Source organism: Ascaphus truei, chromosome 8 (assembly GCF_040206685.1).
Source record: "Ascaphus truei isolate aAscTru1 chromosome 8, aAscTru1.hap1, whole genome shotgun sequence".
In the NCBI taxonomy this organism is placed as follows: Eukaryota; Metazoa; Chordata; class Amphibia; order Anura; family Ascaphidae; genus Ascaphus; species Ascaphus truei.
Genome location: NC_134490.1, coordinates 96397496 through 96417560, shown reverse-complemented (window position 1 = coordinate 96417560; position 20065 = coordinate 96397496). Strand labels below are relative to the sequence as shown.

The window sequence follows — 20065 nt, the reverse complement described above, 5'->3', positions numbered from 1 at the left end:
ACAAAGAGACAACACAATTTGTCTCCAAACATAAGGGGAGCGGGGGTGAATACCATATGAACAATATTGTTATGCAAAGAGGATAAGTGAAAGAGTTTCCAAAGTTCCTACTCACAATGGAGCAAATAAACAAGGCAGTATCCCAATCAGTGGCAGGGATGTCTCTGTCTTGGATGTGATGTTAGGTGGCGTCAGTGGATCTCAAGGAAAGAAAACAAACCATAGTGCAGATGGAAAGTATAACAAGTGGTTTATGTAAAATAACCTTAAGATTCAAGGCTTACACAAAGACAAAGTAAAATGGGCATGTGAGAAAAAGACAGTGAGTCGCGATCTCACCGCTTCCTCATCTGCACACTCGCATCCGCATACGTCACGTCCGCCTGCGTCATTTCCGCTTTGTTACGCCGGAGTAGCCCGCAGACCAGACCTGTCCCTGGAACTGAGGTGGCAGGTATGAATACACACACCGACAGAGCGAGGGACGTGTCCGGGTTGTGGTATTAGATGGGGTGTATTGCGAGAATACTTGCCGATACCGTTTTCCCAGAAGAATGGTCGTTGCCGTTGCCGAGATCAGGGGTAGGAGATGTATGGAGGAATCGAGATGAGTGCCGAGGTCGAAGGGAGCCAGAAGGTACTTAAACAGGAACAATCCGAAGTCGAGAGCCAAAGGGGGTAGTCTGCCAAGCCGCGTCTAAACCGAGAGAATCAAAGAGCAAGCACTGTGAAACACCCATACAAAAACTATGACGAGCGAGGAAGCACAGAACAGAGAGGGTATATAAAGCTGGAACAGCCAACCAGGAGAGGGGGCGTGCCTGGAGGAGCCCAGGGAGCTTCAGTGCATTGGCTGCTGTTCTAAGAGCTCAGGTGACACTCGGCAAGAGCCAGATTGTAACCATGCGGTGTTTGGGGGCGGAGCCTGAGTGGGGATAAGTTCAAGGGCTTTTGTGTGTGCACTGTAAGTCCGACGTGTGCATGAGAGGAAGCAACGTGGGGTGCGCACGTGCGTGCGGGGCGGCGATTCTGCGCCGACGGCTGCGGCGCAGAGCGAGGAGGAAGAACCTCGTGGAGCGTCCCACCATGCCGAGGGGTAAGTGATGAAGCTGAAGGGGGCTTGCGTGGTTGTAGTGGAAGGGTCTGAGCAGTGTAAGGAGAGAGCCGTGAGCTCCGCCTGAGATGCTGTGTGCTCACATTCCTAGCACGCTTTCACGGCCGTATACTTGGGTTTATTTAATATTTATGTGATCACTATTATTTGTCACTGGGATATCATGAGAGAGTATTAGAGCGCCATCCATTGTTTTGCTGTGCACAACACAGTTTGTGGAAGTAAACATTTTGGTCACAGCTTTTCTACTTTACAACATTTGGAAATAAGCAGTAAGCCAGCCAATAGTCATTTGTTGTCTGGCAGGAGCCCTTCTCCAAACCGCCTTATTCTCGGAATCGTCTGGCGGGAGCCCTTCTCCAAACTGCCTTATTCTCGGAATCGTCTGGCGGGAGCCCTTCTCCAAACCGCCTTATTCTCGGTATCGTCTGGCGGGAGCCCTTCTCCAAACCGCCTTATTCTCGGTATCGTCTGGCGGGAGCCCTTCTCCAAACTGCCTTATTCTCGGAATCGTCTGGGGGAGCCCTTCTCCAAACCGCCTTATTCTCGGTATCGTCTGGCGGGAGCCCTTCTCCAAACCGCCTTATTCTCGGTATCGTCTGGCGGGAGCCCTTCTCCAAACCGCCTTATTCTCGGTATCGTCTGGCGGGTGCCCTTCTCCAAACCGCCTTATTCTCGGTATCGTCTGGCGGAAGCCCTTCTCCAAACTGCCTTATTCTCGGTATCGTCCGGCGGGAGCCCTTCTCCAAACTGCCTTATTCTCGGAATCGTCTGGTGGGAGCCCTTCTCCAAACCACCTTATTCTCGGAATCGTCTCGCGGGAGCCCTTCTCCAAACCGCCTTATTCTCGGAATCGTCTGGTGGGAGCCCTTCTCCATACCTGCCCAATATCTCTGGGGGGGACCAAAGTCTGAAACCCAACCGCATAAGTTGAAGCCTCATTTCGGGAATTTCATGGTGCCCTTAAGATGTCTGGCCTGACAGTTCCCCCGAAGCTGTGATGATGGATCTGATGACAGAATTAAAAAATATGGTTAGGCATAACATTTCTCAAAGGGATGTGGGGGAGGTGGGGTTGGAAAATGAATGGTGTACTCGAGCAGGCGCAGGGTTTAAATACCCCGCACCCGCTCAAATCCTCCCCCATTGGCGCGTGCGCAAACATTGAATCCCTCGTGGTGAGGGGGAGGAGAACTGGCCATCTTGGCTGCTAAACCTTCTGAGGCACATCATCCCTTATGTGGGCGACAGCCCCATCTGGTGGCCTCTTCTTATTACACTCTGTATTGCAGAGTTTAAAAAAATGATTCCCTATTTTTTTGCATATTATTTAGTTTGCGTTGGTCTAATGACCAAAAATGCACATTGGACAAACACCAATTAAAAATGCAAATTTTAATATGCGGTGTCAGCTAGGGTCCACCACAGTGACAAAAGACAGAGAAAGGGGGAGCAAAAGGACAGATCAACAGCTACAATGAAAAGAACCGTAATCTACATGAGAATGGTATAAATGCAACACTGAGGCCACGAAGGACATATGTGAGTGTGAGGATGGGGTATTAAATATACTATAGGAACTACTTACACGGCCATGTGTACTGTAAGTACAGGCAAATAGAAAGTTCTGTGAGGAGGATCTTGGGTAGATCCTTTGTAGGGTTTGGGCCGTTGGCACATCCGTTCCAGATTCTATCATCTTTCTGTGAGAGCATTTGTCCCCAGCCGATACGGTAATATTCCACCATACACTTCTTCCTCCTACCTACCCTACACAGAGTTAGCGCCTGAGTTTTGTTTCGCTAGGGTCCACCACAGCACTGACATTTAGATCATGGTTTAAAAAATGTATTGCAAATATGTTAAAATTACAATAGCCCCATAGACAATAACCAGCCCTGGTAGTAAAGAGGTAATTCTCGTAAATATATTATAGTGCAGAAAGACAAAATACCCATTCAATATCTGCATAAGTTCGTTGAGTGTGAACATTCAGAGAATATTCTCTTTAGTTGGGTATGTTTTATGCTATAGGGGTGATTTTGCCTTACCAAGTATCTGAAATGTGTAACTTTATGAGAACAAATATTAAGACCACTTTTTTCAACAAAGATTCCTGGATATACATATTTTTAGGGGAAGCACATTACCATGTAATAAAACATAAAACCATAAAAACAGCGTGGGGTGTGTACCCTCAGAAACAATATAAAGGGAAAAAGCACCGCACCACCACTCATAGCGGCCTAATCAGGAAGCTCCGATAGGCTCGCTGCCATATGGATCGGGCTGGTATGTTCCTACCTCACGGTACGACGATTGTTTTATCACGGTACTCAAAAAGATTTATCGCAAATCAGATACCGTTTGTTATGGAAAGTGCCATACCGATCAAGTTAGCAGCTGCTTTGTCAGAGTTCTGCCCATGCGATCTGCCTGCAGTCTGTACGAGCTGCGCAGTGAACTGCATCGCCCTGCTCAGCTCTTACAGGCGATCGCACTGTTTTTATTTTCATTTTATTAACATAGTACTGAAGCAGGGGGTCTCTTGACCTAACCCCCATTCTTTTCAGCTCCGGAGAGACCCGGCTTCAATCCGATGTAATAAGAATACATTTTCTCCATCAGATGCACATCGCGGATCCCATCTCATCACCATTCAGGTGGCAAGATCATAATCTGCGAGTTACAGCTGTGGTCTGCATTTCGGAGGTTCCTGGATAGCTCAATATATCAAAAAAATATGAGCTAGAGAATTTTTTGAGCTAACGGTCAGTTTGACATTGCGAGAGTGCTACAGATTGGGAAGAAGCACTTTTATAGTTAGATTGGCTAAGGCCCCGCTACCTCAGACCACGCGCCCGCACTGCAGAAAGGCGGCGCGTGGAGAGGCACTTGACCGCTATCTGCGGTCTGTAGGGAGCGGCGGCTGGGAGGCATGGTTTGTGCTGGGGTCTCCCGGGCTGCAGGAGGGACCCCCCACATGCCCTCTGCTGCTCTCCCTGCTTCTCTCCCCCCCCCCCTCCCCTCCAGCGGATGGCTGCAGCCGGGAGTCTCCCAGGCTGCAGGAGGGACCCCCCACATGCCCTCTGCTGCTCTCCCTCCTACTCCTCCCCCCCCCCCTCCCCTCCAGCGGATGGCTGCAGCGGGGGACGGTCTCCCGGGCTGCAATTAAAGCCATGAAAACTTTAGGGTGTTAAGAACCTTATACTTTATAGTCTTACTTTTTTTGGGCCTGTATTTCCCAAAACTCCATGTAATGCTATACAGTAGTCTGGAGACCCAGGGTAATACAATTTTACATGTATGTCCAGGATTACACTTAGTAGGTTTGAGAAATTTTGATGCAAAGTTTGAAGTTAGTGGTCTTGATATTTTTCTCATAAATGTACATTGTTTTAAAGAAAGAATCCCGGCCAGAGCTTGTTGTAGGAAGAGGGGTAGAAGAAGTAGATTTTTGGGTGATTTGTCGAACACTGCTTATATATATGTTGTGGGTATTTTGGGGGTTCAATTTGAGCTTGTAGGTGTTCTGTATGTTTTATAATTCTTGTGCAGCTAGTCTTGGCTGTTTTGGAGGGTGGCAACCTCCTATCCAATTGAAGCTCACTCCCTCCCACATTTAAATGGTTAAAAGCTCACTACATGGCATCTCCAACTATCAGGGGAACTTGCCTGCATGCAGTGTGATTGTGACAAATCTATTACAGAGTGCTTTTCCTGGTAATGTACAGGTTAATAAAAGCTTCAATCAGACTTAGAACTTTTGCAACCTATATTGACAGATTTATTATAAATCATTCTTCCTGGCAATGCACAGGTTATTAAGAATTTATATTAGTGTAGGGACCCTTGAAACGTGGTCTGCCGTGCAGTTGGCTCAAGGGCTTACAACAATTTGGCCAAAATGTTAAACTAAAAGACCATTTTATTTATTAGTTATTTATACATGTATATTTAGGCACTGTACCGTAAATAAGTTTTTCTGGATGTGCACTGAGCTTTGTCTGTGTTTTATGTTATGTCTCTGGTTTTAAATTGCTACTGTCTAAGCATACTGCAATGCCATCTCAGTGCTACAATCGGCTTTCCCCACAATTCAGGAAAGAAGAACCGAATTACGACTGAGAAGCATAACACAAATCCAGTCGTGCTACTGTGCCCACATGGCCAAATCTAGATTCCTCACGATGAAAATAGCAGCTTGAAAGATTCAGGCTTTGGCTAAAAAGAGGCAGAACTGTTTAGGTGATCACACCCCTACATAGTTGTCTGTGAAAAAGAGAGGCCACGGGTAACGGTTAGGTGTGAGAACTACTACCAAACAGATGTGCTGGAATCTAAGTATCCTGAACCAAATGCAAATTACCTCTCTACTGATGCAGGGGTCGTGCTTGTTGCCTATGGGCCCTTGATGAATGGGTAAACTGTAGACCGGGGTCCGCTGGTACTGAAGAAGCTTCAAAACGGTGCTACTAGAGCCGAGATACCTTGCCAGACATCACTGGAGATTCCCCCACACATAGAGGAATGGGTCAGCATAAAATAGGTAGTACGTCAGGACAAGAAGTCTGCCGACTACTGAACTGAAATGCCACGGGGGTCAATCAGAATGGATAAAAACTCTGCCCAGGTTTAACCACCCACCCATGATCATGAATACTGAACCCAATGCAGATGGTCACCCTAAACTCAGGGAAGAAAAGATCGCCTGACGCATGCGAAAACTTGTGACCAAACGGTCAGAAGAAGACAGACTGTGCTTGGAAAAAATCCTCCTCAAGCGACTGCAGAGTGCTGATTTCAATCACCTTCTTGAGGAGACATTGGTAACCTGGAGAAAGGGCTCCAATCCTAGAGCGACTGAGGGTTATCTGCCTCCATCCATTCTCCTTCGAGCCGCAGGTATATCTCGAGTGAGAGTGGAAGGATGGGCTTCAGCTGTTGTTAGCCCGAACTTCCCACAAACAGGGGAGGTATATAACAGGTATATACAGGAGGTATATAACATGGAATTAACCCTGTCTCAATGAGGCTTCATTAGAAAGCCTCAGTGTCTGACGATTCCAGCAGGGAGTTGGTTAATTGCAGCTAAAAACAATTAACCAGTCTCCACCTGGTTAATCAGACCAGTGTAAACTGCTGAGAACTAACCAGGAGACTCTAGAGCACACAGGATGACTGTGTGCTGATTTCAAAACACCCAGGGAACAGACCTCTTCCAGGGTGCAGCAAACCCAGGAACCTGCCAGAGGCTGGGCCCTCAACGAACACCCATCCAGACCAGGAACCAGAGACTGACCTGAAGGGCTATCTGCTTTGAGTTACCTCTTGAGACTTTGGGGTGATGGGTTGGTAAGGGTCTTTTCCTCCCAGCCTTGCAGATAGGGACTGGGGAAGTGAATTAGCCCGTATACAGGGATATGCTGTTTGTTTGTTTGTTTGTATATTTCTGTATGCTGTACATTGTTTAAAGGGACAGGCTAAATAAAGCCATGTTTTAATTTCCCCAAACTGTCTCCCTGTGTGTCCCTTTGCTCATGTCTCTTACAGTACCACAATTGTATTACAAGCTCTTTGAGGCAGTGAATTATTGTGCTCTACCTGCACATGTGTATGTACAGCATTATGTACACTGTCTGTACTATAGAAGAATAAATACTTTCCCAACTCCCTAGCCCTGATGTTCTATTGAACTTTACAAATGTCAAAAGAGTAGCCACAATGAGATGAAAAGACTTTGCTGCTAGTTATTACAGTGCATGGGAGCACAGAGGTCAAGCAGCACACACTATCAGATAAACACTGGCTGCGTTTAATGGGGTTTCTTTGTAATAAAGCTTTCATATTGTAAATTAAAGTAGAGGATAGTTGGTCGAAGCTATGTCTGTTTGATAGCATTGTGATCAATGACGGTGATTGGCATTGCATTTCAGGGTGCTTTTATTCGGAATAATCATTAGACCGTACTGCTTCCAGTTCAGAAGCCTCAAACCGTACGTGGTTAGAAGTGTAAATAGTCACCATGGAAACAGACTCCAAGTACGCTTTTAATAAACACCATAAAAAAATATTCTGCATGAAAACGTCATGTTTAGAAAAGCGACAGGAAGCAACAAGGTCGCTTATTTCAGGGACCGGATGCTTTACTTCATTGATTTTTCAGATTAACCTCTTTGTAGCCTGTGTGCAACGATTTGCATGCCAGCACCGAACAGGCCGATTAGTATCTTTTAGCTAACCTTTTATAGAAATGGTTTTATTGCAATTGCTCCTAGATAATGTCTTCAATGTATTTGTTTCCTGTGGGCTGCTTCATTCTGCTTTAAAATGGTTGTTTATAAGCAGTTTCAGCACCACTCGAGCATCCCTTGCAGGCAGATGAATGGCTCCCATTTTCTCCAGGGACTGGCCTTATAGCAGAGCATTCACTGACAAGGCTCAGAGAGAGAAATATGTCATGGGAATTGCAGCATTCAGCTCGTAAAAGGGTTGGTCACTGCGATGTGTGGATAGATGACAGCGTTACAGGAAAGCTAACATCCCTATTACAGTATCAAATCCCTGTAAAAATAAATATATATATATATTATATATATGATTTTTTTATATATATATATATTTATATATATATGTATATATTCATTATATATATATATATATATATATATATATATATATATATATATATATATATATATATATATATATTCTGTGTTAATGTGGAAGATGCTGCCTTTGGGGGGGAGGGGGGGATGGGGAGACTTCAGTAATATACCTGCTTCCTTACTGTACATTTATGTGTCTCAGCAGTGCCTGATGGGCTTTGTGGTTTCTAAGCGTTGCAGCAGGGCTAGTCCCTGTGGTTAGTCAATGTGAGCATGTGCAGAGCAGCCCAAGGTATGTGCATGTCAAGCTGACACAGAGGCTTGTCTTTGCAATGCCATGTTTATGTGTTTCAACTACTGAAAAGGATTCAGTGAGCCTGCTTGCCCCATTCAGTTATCTGATGTTTTCTTGTTTCTGTTTCAGTCTTCAGGATAATTCCTTCAACAGCACAGCTGTAGCAGAGTAAGTGAATGCTTTAAATATATGATTACATGCTAGTAAACAACGTGTTCTGTGCCCTTTGAAATCATAAGCTTGTAATGCATTTCCCACTGTAATGTTGAGATGCATATGTGCAGATATGTTTTATACACACACACACACACACACACACACACACAATTTGAACATCTCCTTTTAGAATACAGTAGTCACAATAGTGTAGTTGAAATGCATTTTGTCTGATTAATACCTTTTTAGGAAGACTGTATTTACTGGGAATGAGGTCTGTTGTGCTGTATTTTCCCAGATTGTAGCTTTCATTGCTTTAATATTGATAAGCCTTTGCACTAAATGTTCTATTCTAAAATGTATGTACGTCAACTTGGTATACGCCAATTATATATCCTCATTCTCATGCACTTCTCCACTTATTATTGTTGTTGTCTCATGAATATATTTTAAGCAAACTAGTGAATCTGGGCAAAATTTTGCAGATGAGCGAAACTTTAATAGAGCAAACTACTGTTTTCTCCACCCACACACTATCTCCTTTTAAATGTAACACTGAGAAGAAGATGACAGGCAGTTTGCTAACATGCACAATGGTGTAACTGGAATGAGTGATGCATACTGTATTTGGGAACTTGTTACACTGTAATGTTATCATGTTATATAGCTTTTCTCTATAAGGGTAATACAACAGAAATATATTACATTTCAATGATAAAATAACTGGATGCATCAACATAGACCTTTAGGCTACAATTCTGACACGTAAATATGAGTGATCTGTAGCACTCAGATCAACATAAGCTTTCAGTGGATCTTAAATGTTCTCTCAGCCACAACACAATACTAGTCCAAGCCTACTGTCCAGCAATATTAATACTCAACTGGCTATGTATTTCAAAATGTCTTAGCAAAGAATAGGGCATCTCATTTTCAAATATGTCCTGGCATAATTTGAGTGCTAAAATACCTACCGTAATTTTTATAATGATCACTTGAAATTGCATTCGATGGTGCTTGACTCAAATTGGATTGTTTTAGTTATTCTTTAAAATAGCTGGTTATACACTTTTGATGACTATTTTTGGTGTCTCGCTGCTATTTCCAATTCCTGAGATACCAAGCCCTGAAAAACAGGATGCCAGTGATTAATTAAAATGACCTCCACTGCAGTACAAACCTCTGCACCCCATATGAAATCTAAATGCATTTTTTACAGAACGTCTCCTCTAGTCAGAAATACATAAACTAGTCAGAAATACATACACATTTAAAGATCCTCTTGTTTAGTTGTGGTTGGGGTTTTTCCATACTCTTAAACAATGGCATTGGGTAACTTTTATGTGAAGATTACCAGAGAAACAATGTTTACATTAGTTTACATCCTTCTTAATTTTAAAATGATTATACTTTAGTTGAGCATACCACAGTACATTTAGAAATGTGGTAGTGCATCCAACCTTGTCCAAGGTGAAAGTAACAATCCCGCCTATGCAAACTCCGCTTTAAAAATAAAATTGGAACCAGGGATCCTTCGGAGCTGAACGGCACCTTTTTCAGCTCTGGGGACCCCCCACTTCCTGTGATACTTCCCGTGAAGTTACCAGCATTACTTCCTGGTTTGTCCAGTAGATTTAAATAGCCATCCAATAAGGAGCTACAGTGGAGGACGATGCGGGTTCCTATTGGCCCGTGGGCCCCACGAGGTTTGTAAGTAACTGGAGAGCTGGAAATAGCACGTTTCAGCTCTGACACAGGTCCTGATCTTGTAAAAAAATAAATAAAAAGATGGTACGAAAACAGACACGTTTGCCGTTTTAAATTTATTTTATTCAATTGTGTCAGTGCAATGGGGGCTGAAATTAATTAGTTTCAAGGTATCCACTATGATGTTATAGGCCTCATTCAGTAAACTGCCATTCACTGTGTGCTAAACTGCTAACGCACGTTGGTAAAAGAGACACCATCGCCCATGTTTACTTAGCTGTGGTTGCCTTCATTGTGTTTCAAAACTGCAGTCTGTTATTCAAATGAATCGATTGTTAACATGTTTTGTGGAAGTAGATCACCCTGACTTTAACTGCAAAGCAAAGCATCCGGTAAAAGTACTCCAGTGGCAATGTACAGTTTTAGTGTGGGATTTTTTTTAAACTTGATGTTTTTAAAAAGTAATCTTAGTTTTTTTCCCATCCTGGGACTCAGTGAGACTTCCTGTCTCCAGCACAGCAAGCAAAGGTCTGCAGCGCTGTGGGCTGTGTCTGCTGCCATCGCGCTGCGGGGGTCCATGGGTGTTAATGCCAGGACCACCGCGGTTGTGTATCAGTGAAGATGCGAAGTCTTGCTACATTTACAGTATACAGTACATGCAAAAAATCAGAAGTGGAAGAAATCAGTAGAAGTCAGATAATGAATCAGAAAGGATACTAACCTTTAGTGTGCCCCTAACACGAAGCTTGTATGGTATGGGCCCTGGCACGCCTAATGTCATATTGATGTACCAGGTATGGTATGGGCCCTGGCACGCCTAATGTCATATTGATGTACCAGGTATGGTATGGGCCCTGGCACGCCTAATGTCATATTGATGTACCAGGTATGGTATGGGCCCTGGCACGCCTAATGTCATATTGATGTACCAGGTATGGTATGGGCCCTGGCACGCCTAATGTCATATTGATGTACCAGGTATGGTATGGGTCCTGGCACGCCTAATGCCATATTGATGTACCAGGTATGGTATGGGCCCTGGCACGCCTAATGCCATATTGATGTACCAGGTATGGTATGGGCCCTGGCACGCCTAATGCCATATTGATGTACCAGGTATGGTATGGGCCCTGGCACGCCTAATGCCATATTGATGTACCAGGTATGGTATGGGCCCTGGCACGCCTAATGCCATATTGATGTACCAGGTATGGTATGGGCCCTGGCACGCCTAATGCCATATTCATGTACCAGGTATGGTATGGGCCCTGGCACGCCTAATGCCATATTCATGTACCAGGTATGGTATGGGCCCTGGCACGCCTTATGCCATATTGATGTACCAGGTATGGTATGGGTCCTGGCACGCCTAATGCCATATTCATGTACCAGGTACGGTATGGGCCCTGGCACGCCTAATGCCATATTGATGTACCAGGTATGGTATGGGCCCTGGCACGCCTAATGCCATATTCATGTACCAGGTACGGTATGGGCCCTGGCACGCCTAATGCCATATTCATGTACCAGGTATGGTATGGGCCCTGGCACGCCTTATGCCATATTGATGTACCAGGTATGGTATGGGCCCTGGCACGCCTAATGCCATATTGATGTACCAGGTATGGTATGGGCCCTGGCACGCCTTATGCCATATTGATGTACCAGGTATGGTATGGGTCCTGGCACGCCTTATGCCATATTGATGTACCAGGTATGGTATGGGCCCTGGCACGCCTTATGTCATATTGATGTACCAGGTATGGTATGGGTCGTGGCATGCCTTATGCCATATTGATGTACCAGGTATGGTATGGGCCCTGGCACGCCTTATGTCATATTGATGTACCAGGTATGGTATGGGTTGTGGCACGCCTTATGCCATATTGATGTACCAGGTATGGTATGGGCCCTGGCACGCCTAATGTCATATTGATGTACCAGGTATGGTATGGGCCCTGGCACGCCTTATGCCATATTGATGTACCAGGTATGGTATGGGTCCTGGCACGCCTTATGCCATATTGATGTACCAGGTATGGTATGGGTCCTGGCACGCCTTATGCCATATTGATGTACCAGGTATGGTATGGGCCCTGGCACGACTAATGCCATATTGATGTACCAGGTATAGTATGGGCCCTGGCACGCCTAATGCCATATTGATGTACCAGGTATGGTATGGGCCCTGGCACGCCTTATGCCATATTGATGTACCAGGTATGGTATGGGTCCTGGCACGCCTAATGCCATATTCATGTACCAGGTACGGTATGGGCCCTGGCACGCCTAATGCCATATTGATGTACCAGGTATGGTATGGGCCCTGGCACGCCTAATGCCATATTCATGTACCAGGTACGGTATGGGCCCTGGCACGCCTAATGCCATATTCATGTACCAGGTATGGTATGGGCCCTGGCACGCCTTATGCCATATTGATGTACCAGGTATGGTATGGGCCCTGGCACGCCTAATGCCATATTGATGTACCAAGTATGGTATGGGCCCTGGCACGCCTTATGCCATATTGATGTACCAGGTATGGTATGGGTCCTGGCACACCTTATGCCATATTGATGTACCAGGTATGGTATGGGCCCTGGCACGCCTTATGTCATATTGATGTACCAGGTATGGTATGGGTCGTGGCATGCCTTATGCCATATTGATGTACCAGGTATGGTATGGGCCCTGGCACGCCTTATGTCATATTGATGTACCAGGTATGGTATGGGTCGTGGCACGCCTTATGCCATATTGATGTACCAGGTATGGTATGGGCCCTGGCACGCCTAATGTCATATTGATGTACCAGGTATGGTATGGGCCCTGGCACGCCTTATGCCATATTGATGTACCAGGTATGGTATGGGTCCTGGCACGCCTTATGCCATATTGATGTACCAGGTATGGTATGGGTCCTGGCACGCCTTATGCCATATTGATGTACCAGGTATGGTATGGGCCCTGGCACGCCTAATGCCATATTGATGTACCAGGTATAGTATGGGCCCTGGCACGCCTAATGCCATATTGATGTACCAGGTATGGTATGGGCCCTGGCACGCCTAATGCCATATTCATGTACCAGGTATGGTATGGGCCCTGGCACGCCTTATGCCATATTGATGTACCAGGTATGGTATGGGTCCTGGCACGCCTAATGCCATATTCATGTACCAGGTACGGTATGGGCCCTGGCACGCCTAATGCCATATTGATGTACCAGGTATGGTATGGGCCCTGGCACGCCTAATGCCATATTCATGTACCAGGTACGGTATGGGCCCTGGCACGCCTAATGCCATATTCATGTACCAGGTATGGTATGGGCCCTGGCACGCCTTATGCCATATTGATGTACCAGGTATGGTATGGGCCCTGGCACGCCTAATGCCATATTGATGTACCAGGTATGGTATGGGCCCTGGCACGCCTTATGCCATATTGATGTACCAGGTATGGTATGGGTCCTGGCACGCCTTATGCCATATTGATGTACCAGGTATGGTATGGGCCCTGGCACGCCTTATGTCATATTGATGTACCAGGTATGGTATGGGTCGTGGCATGCCTTATGCCATATTGATGTACCAGGTATGGTATGGGCCCTGGCACGCCTTATGTCATATTGATGTACCAGGTATGGTATGGGTCGTGGCACGCCTTATGCCATATTGATGTACCAGGTATGGTATGGGCCCTGGCACGCCTAATGTCATATTGATGTACCAGGTATGGTATGGGCCCTGGCACGCCTTATGCCATATTGATGTACCAGGTATGGTATGGGTCCTGGCACGCCTTATGCCATATTGATGTACCAGGTATGGTATGGGTCCTGGCACGCCTTATGCCATATTGATGTACCAGGTATGGTATGGGCCCTGGCACGCCTAATGCCATATTGATGTACCAGGTATAGTATGGGCCCTGGCATGCCTAATGCCATATTGATGTACCAGGTATAGTATGGAAAAACAAATTTCTAGGGAGTGATCCGGAGGGTACGAACCAAACGAAATGGAAGTTGAGACCCCTCCACTTCTATTTACATCATCTGGGGGGTAAGATTATGGCCAGACATCTGGCAGCAAAATGTTATTTTGTAGATGTATTCTGTATTATGACAACATGGTCTGTGAACGTGTTTTTGCTGTGACAGTGCTTTGGTACAGAGCATTAATCTTCTATTAGTTTCAGAGATAACCAGCTGTCTATTTTATAGTGTAGGGCCACGTCATACTCTACAATCCAATTATATTCATAAGCCACATGAGTCAAACATATGTAAGCAAATGGAGAAAGTTTTGGAGCTCAAGCAGCTGCTTTTGCATTGGCTTATTGGGAGTGTTAATGAGTTGAATATATTCAGACTTTTAAAAAGATGACCTCCATATTTATAAACTAATATGTGTTGTTTAGACTAGAGGAACTATCCAATTCATCTCCTGCTAATCAAGCGCTGCCTGCCTAGTCTTCCACGCAGCTGCTATGTTAATGTATTACCAGCCCAGTTTATGCTGGCCATGTATGTACCACCTTGGCATTTGTTTTACCCTTGGATTTTCCATGTTCTCTGTTCTGTTTACACCTGCTCTATCATCTATTTAAAACGGATGATCTCCCATTTTAATTTACCTTTCATACCCTTTGAACCTCATATCTTTTCATCACATTCTTGTTTTGTGCAATGACATCTGAAGGGGAATACACAAACTACTCACTTGTGTGAAGTAACTATTATCCCAGCACTACTGAGATGTTGTCTATCCAGCTAATATAGAATTACAGTAATAGCATGATGATCATCAAATCCAAGGTTTCCTTATGGCAGCAGAATACAAATTTAGCATTAAATCTTTTGGTTGCATGTGGACCTATTCCAAATGACATAGTTTCCATCAAATCCAATAATTTGCAGTTCAGTTGCTTGCTAGGCCATACAGTGACAAGTTTTGTTAGTAAGACAGCATAACTCCAATATATTGCAACATACTACAGACCATTCTGAACTCACTGGTTAAGGCCTGTTGCCTTTACCATTGAAAACAAGTTAATGTCAACAAGTGTTGTTTACATTATTTCTACATACCTGCCAAGAAAGACTATAGTGATTACTGTAGATACTTTCAGCTACTCACAACGAGGTTACATAGTTACATAAAGTTACATAGTAGATGAGGTTGAAAAAAGACATGTGTCCATCAAGTTCAACCTATGCTAAATTTAATCAGATTGCTAATTTATTAACAGATATTTTATCCTACAGTATATCTATACTTACCTATTGATCCAGAGGAAGGCAAACAAAAAACCCCAGTGACATATCATCCAATGATATATCATAGGGGGTAAAATAAATTCCTTCCTGACTCCAATAATTGGTAATCGGATTACTTCCTGGATCAACATCCTTCCCATGTTTACTTATTTGGTATATCCCTGTATACCTTTCCTTTCTAAAAACATGTCCAACCTTTTTTTAACAAATCTATTGTATCTACCATCACAGTCTCCATGGGTAATGAATTCCACATTTTAACTGCCCTTACTGTAAAGAACCCTTTCCTTTGTTGCTGGTGAAATCTCCTTTCCTCCAACCTTATGGGATGGCCCCAAGTCCTTTGTACTGCCCGTGGGATGAATAGTTCTTTTGAAAGCTCCTTGCACTGTCCCTGAATATATTTGTATATAGTTATCATATCCCCTATTAGACGCCTCTTTTCTAATGTAAATAAATCTAATTTAGCTAGCCTCTCCTCATAAGTTAGATTGTACATCCCCGTTATTAATTTGGTGGCTCTTCTCTGCACTCCCTCTAGTTCCATAATGTCTTTTCTAAGGAGTAGTGCCCAAAATTGTACTCCATATTCAAGGTGTGATATTACTAATGCTTTGTAAAGGGGCATAATTATGTTTACTTCCCTTCCATCCATTGCCCGTTTAATGCAAGATAAGATCTTCTTTGCCTTTCCAGCTACTGCATGACTTTGGGCACTATTGCTAAGCCTGCTGTCTACAAGTACTCCTAAATCCTTCTCCCTCAAGGATTCCCTCAATTTATCCCCATTTAATTTGTAAGTCGCCTGTTTATTCTTGCTTTCCAAATGCATAACTTTACCTTTATCTGTATTAAACCTCATCTGACATTTACCTTCCCAAGATTCCAGTCTGTCCAAGTGCTTCTGGAGAGAAATTACATCCTGCTCTGATTCTACTACCTTACACAATTTAGTATCATCAGCAAAGATGGAGTCTTTGCTCTTGAGGCCAACCTCAAAGTCATTAATAAACAAGTTAAAAAGCAGGGGTCCTAGAACCGATCCCTGAGGTACTCCACTCACGACCTCAACCCAACCTGAAAAAGTTCCATTTATGATAACCCTCTGTTGTCTGTCCTTCAACCAGTTTTGAATCCAGGTGCATATATTTTTACTGAGTCCAATTTGCTTTATTTTGTACATCACCTCTTGTGTGGAATCGTATCAAAAGCCTTTGCAAAATCTAAGTAGAACACATCAACTGCATTACCCTGTTCTAAATTTCTACTTACCTCCTCAAAGAAACAAATAAGGTTAGTTTGACATGATCTATCCTTCATAATTCCATGTTGACTATTACTAATAATTTTGTTTTCCATTAGGTATTCCTGAATATTATCCCGTATTAAACCTTCAAGTAGTTTCCCCACTATTGAAGTCAGGCTTACATGTCTGCAATTCCCCGGTTGTGATCTAGCTCCCTTTTTAAATATAGGTTAAGACGATTAATTATGATTGCAATTAACAATTTACTTTGGAAATACTTCCTATCTTTCTTTTTACCATCTCATCTACTAAGTATATTTAGGGCATCCAGTGAAGTCACTTCTGATGGTGTTTAAAGAAGGAATGATCCCTACACATTGTTTTTATTCAGTTTATTTATTTTTTACAGAATCTGACCTCCAAAGCTGAACTGCACTTTTTTTTTTTTTTTTTAGCTCCGGGGACCCCCCTGATCCCTGAAATATTTTCCCTTCTAGTTGCTAGTGTTTTTTCTCCCATCCTGAATATAAAAATAGCAGCCAAATTGGTTTCAACTGGTCTTTTGGAGGCCACAACGTAAGGTGTGTGTGGGTTGGGATGGTATTGTGGCTTCCTATTGGACAGTCATCTTTGAATATCCACAAAGAATACCGGCAAGTTAATGGGTAAGCTAGGATACCAACCTTCTACATAATACCTACAATTCATAAAAACAATCAGAAAGCTCCAGGTAGGCCCATTGTGTTTGAATGATCACCGAAAATGCTAGTAAGTACGTTGATTATGTTCTTAGATCTCATACAATATGTGAAAGATACAGGGAATGTCTTAAAAAGATTGAAAGACATTTCTATAACCCCAACTGCTTTATTAGTCACATTCTACACACTACTGTATGTCAATCCCACATTTAGGTCCTTTTGGTGACTTGTAATCACAAGCCATTACAAGGAACATAGTTAATTTGTTTTGGAAGTTTTTGATTTTGAACTTACTAATGATTTTATGTTGATAAATAGTTGTATCTCTAAATACAAGGCACAGCCATGGGTGCCAAGTGGGCACTAACCCACGCATACATACATCTTGTGTGGATGAAGCATATGGTAGTATTTGCAAATGCGCCTGGGGGTTTGGTGGCACATGCTTTTAATCTGGTATGTTCCCTCCGACATGTTTTATAAATGTGTTAATACTTTAAATAGGAATAATCTTAATTTGAATATCACACGTCATGCGAGCACAGAGTACTGTAGGTGATCCTCTTGGATTTAATCATTAAGAAGGATCAGGATAGGATTGTTACCGACACTTATAGAAAACCAACTACATCTCATAGTGTCTACAAAACCAACTACATCTTCTTTTAGCTTCTATTCAATTTGGCATCCTCCGGCTTTGATTAATGACATTCGTTGGTCGGTTCCTTTGTCTCAGAAGGTGCTGCTCAACAGATGATATGTTTGAGACACTAGCAAGGTTACTTGCAGAAAGTTTTAAAGAATCTAGTCACACTAGGAAATGCATAACAAAAGGGTATATTCATGTTAAATACACTGACAGAAATAAATTACCCTTTGGTGGTGATAAACCTAAAGAAGGTAAATTAATTAGGTTTGTAACAGATTAGGGTATTGGAATATATATGACTTTTTGACAAGGACTTCAAACAAGTTTTGGACGATCGTTTGACAGCTAGGGGAAACCCACAATTAAGGGACATGTTAGTGCACACTGATTTTGCAGCAAGTGTAACATTGGGAAACATTGTTGGGCAAATTAGGGAATACTAAAGGCTGTTATCCCAGTAGTGCCTGCAGTGCTTGTAAATATATCACCCACACCCAACAGTTTAGTGAAGCAAATAACCAGAGAACTTATTACATCAAAAGTGTTCTTTATTGTAAAAGTCAACGGGTGATATATTTGCTCATGGGTAACTGCCTTAAAATATATATACAAAAAACTTTAACATTTCAAAATGATATATTTTCAATTCATTATAAAGTAGTATAGATTGACCTTTTAATTAATGTCATAAAGGGTTAATTAAAAGGTTGCAAAAGTACTGGGATTGATTTATTCCACCTGGATCTGTTAGGAGGAGATCTGGCTCTGGGCCCCCTCCGAAACAAAGCTACAGTAAGTGCATCCATATAGTGGATAGTTTGCAAGTTCACATCCGGTTAGACAATATACACTTTGGAAAGAGAGTAACTTTTCATGGCCCGGAAGAAGCCCTCAGAGTGGGAGTGAAATGCACGTTGGCATATTCTTTCCGATGGCAGACTGCAACCTGATTGGTGACCTGTTTGCAGTAAGGGGAATCTGGGTGGTGGACAAATATGCAGTGAAGTTGTAATTGGAGAGGCTAAGTAATCCGAATCTGCTGTTCTAGGATCTAGAAGTAGATGTTGAGTTAATAGCATTTTCTGCCCCTCTAATATTAATATTTTGGAGATATGTATGATGACCAGAAAGACAGAGGTTGGGTTCTGGGATCAATGTCTACTGTTGATAAATCTGGATAGAGTGCTGTCTATGCCTCCTTTCATCTAAGACTTTGGGAATGGATCAGTATTCCCTCTTACTGTTTACTACATCTCTTTCGCTACCTCCCTTTACCACCCACTTGCTATGCTTTTTTTTAAAAAACTTTTTATTGCCTAACTGACCTGTGGGGTTCTTTTTAAATATGTGACATGCCTTAGAGACTTCCATATGTTCTAGGCTAGCTCTGATAGCTATGAACTAATTGTTTTTATCAGAGGCCCTTTTCTGTTCTCTGCTTTTAGGAACGCTGCGCATTGTTGCTACCTTTATGTATTAACCATTTTGCATGGCATAGTTTTCACCTTCAGTTTGTGCATACTGTAGCGCATTATGTACCCCGCATGTAGGGACATCAGGATGGCAGGGCTTGACCATCCTTTCTTTTTAGGCACCAGACTAGTTCAGGATGTTTGATTATTTATGTATTTATTTGTTTGTAACTATTTGTGAATATGTATGTTTTTCCCAAATTGGGGTATGTTGGGTTTGATTTTTTGTATTTTATGTTCTTGGATTTGTTTGTGTTTATGCACTAGTCTTAACTTTGGGTATATTTTGGGGTTTATCTTATTCTGTGTTTGTTTGATAATTATATTAGGGAGGGTGTGAGTTCTGATTTTGGGTTTCCTTTTTTTTGTTTATTTAAGAAATCTGGGCACCACTGAATTCAGGTAGTACCCCCTAATTATATTGTATCTTCAACAGACTTTTTAAATTATACGTAACATGGTAACTATTTCCAATTCCATGGGGGCCTGGAGCTATTAATAGCACATTTAAGCTCCAGAGGACCCCCAGCTTACGTTCTTTATATAAAAAAGGAAATAACAAAATATTGACATGAAATTATCAACGTGAAAGCATAGGTATTAGATTACACTTGTCCTAATTATACATGAAGGCTCTCCTATATTCTCTATTAATTTTCATTTCTATTCCTTTGTCTCCAATCTTTAACATCTTTGCAGGAAATACTGACTTGGTTTGTTGACATTTTTCAAATATGATATGTATAGGTAAGGAGAAGGGTTTTGTGGAATTCCCATGTCCTCCAGAGAGGGAATTCTTTCAACTGCACCATACCACTGTATATCTTGTA

The 20065-nt window shown here is 42.9% G+C and overlaps 1 protein-coding gene across 3 annotated transcripts in view; it reads left to right on the top strand.

Annotated features, from left to right (window-relative positions):
* FAM13C (family with sequence similarity 13 member C) overlaps nt 1-20065 on the top strand; it is a 507877-nt gene that overhangs the window by 275774 nt on the left and 212038 nt on the right. For all 3 annotated transcript variants that reach the window (XM_075612947.1, XM_075612948.1, XM_075612946.1), the window contains exon 5: nt 8147-8185. In XM_075612947.1, the coding sequence (XP_075469062.1) occupies nt 8147-8185 (39 nt within the window). The remainder of the gene's footprint in view (nt 1-8146; nt 8186-20065) is intronic.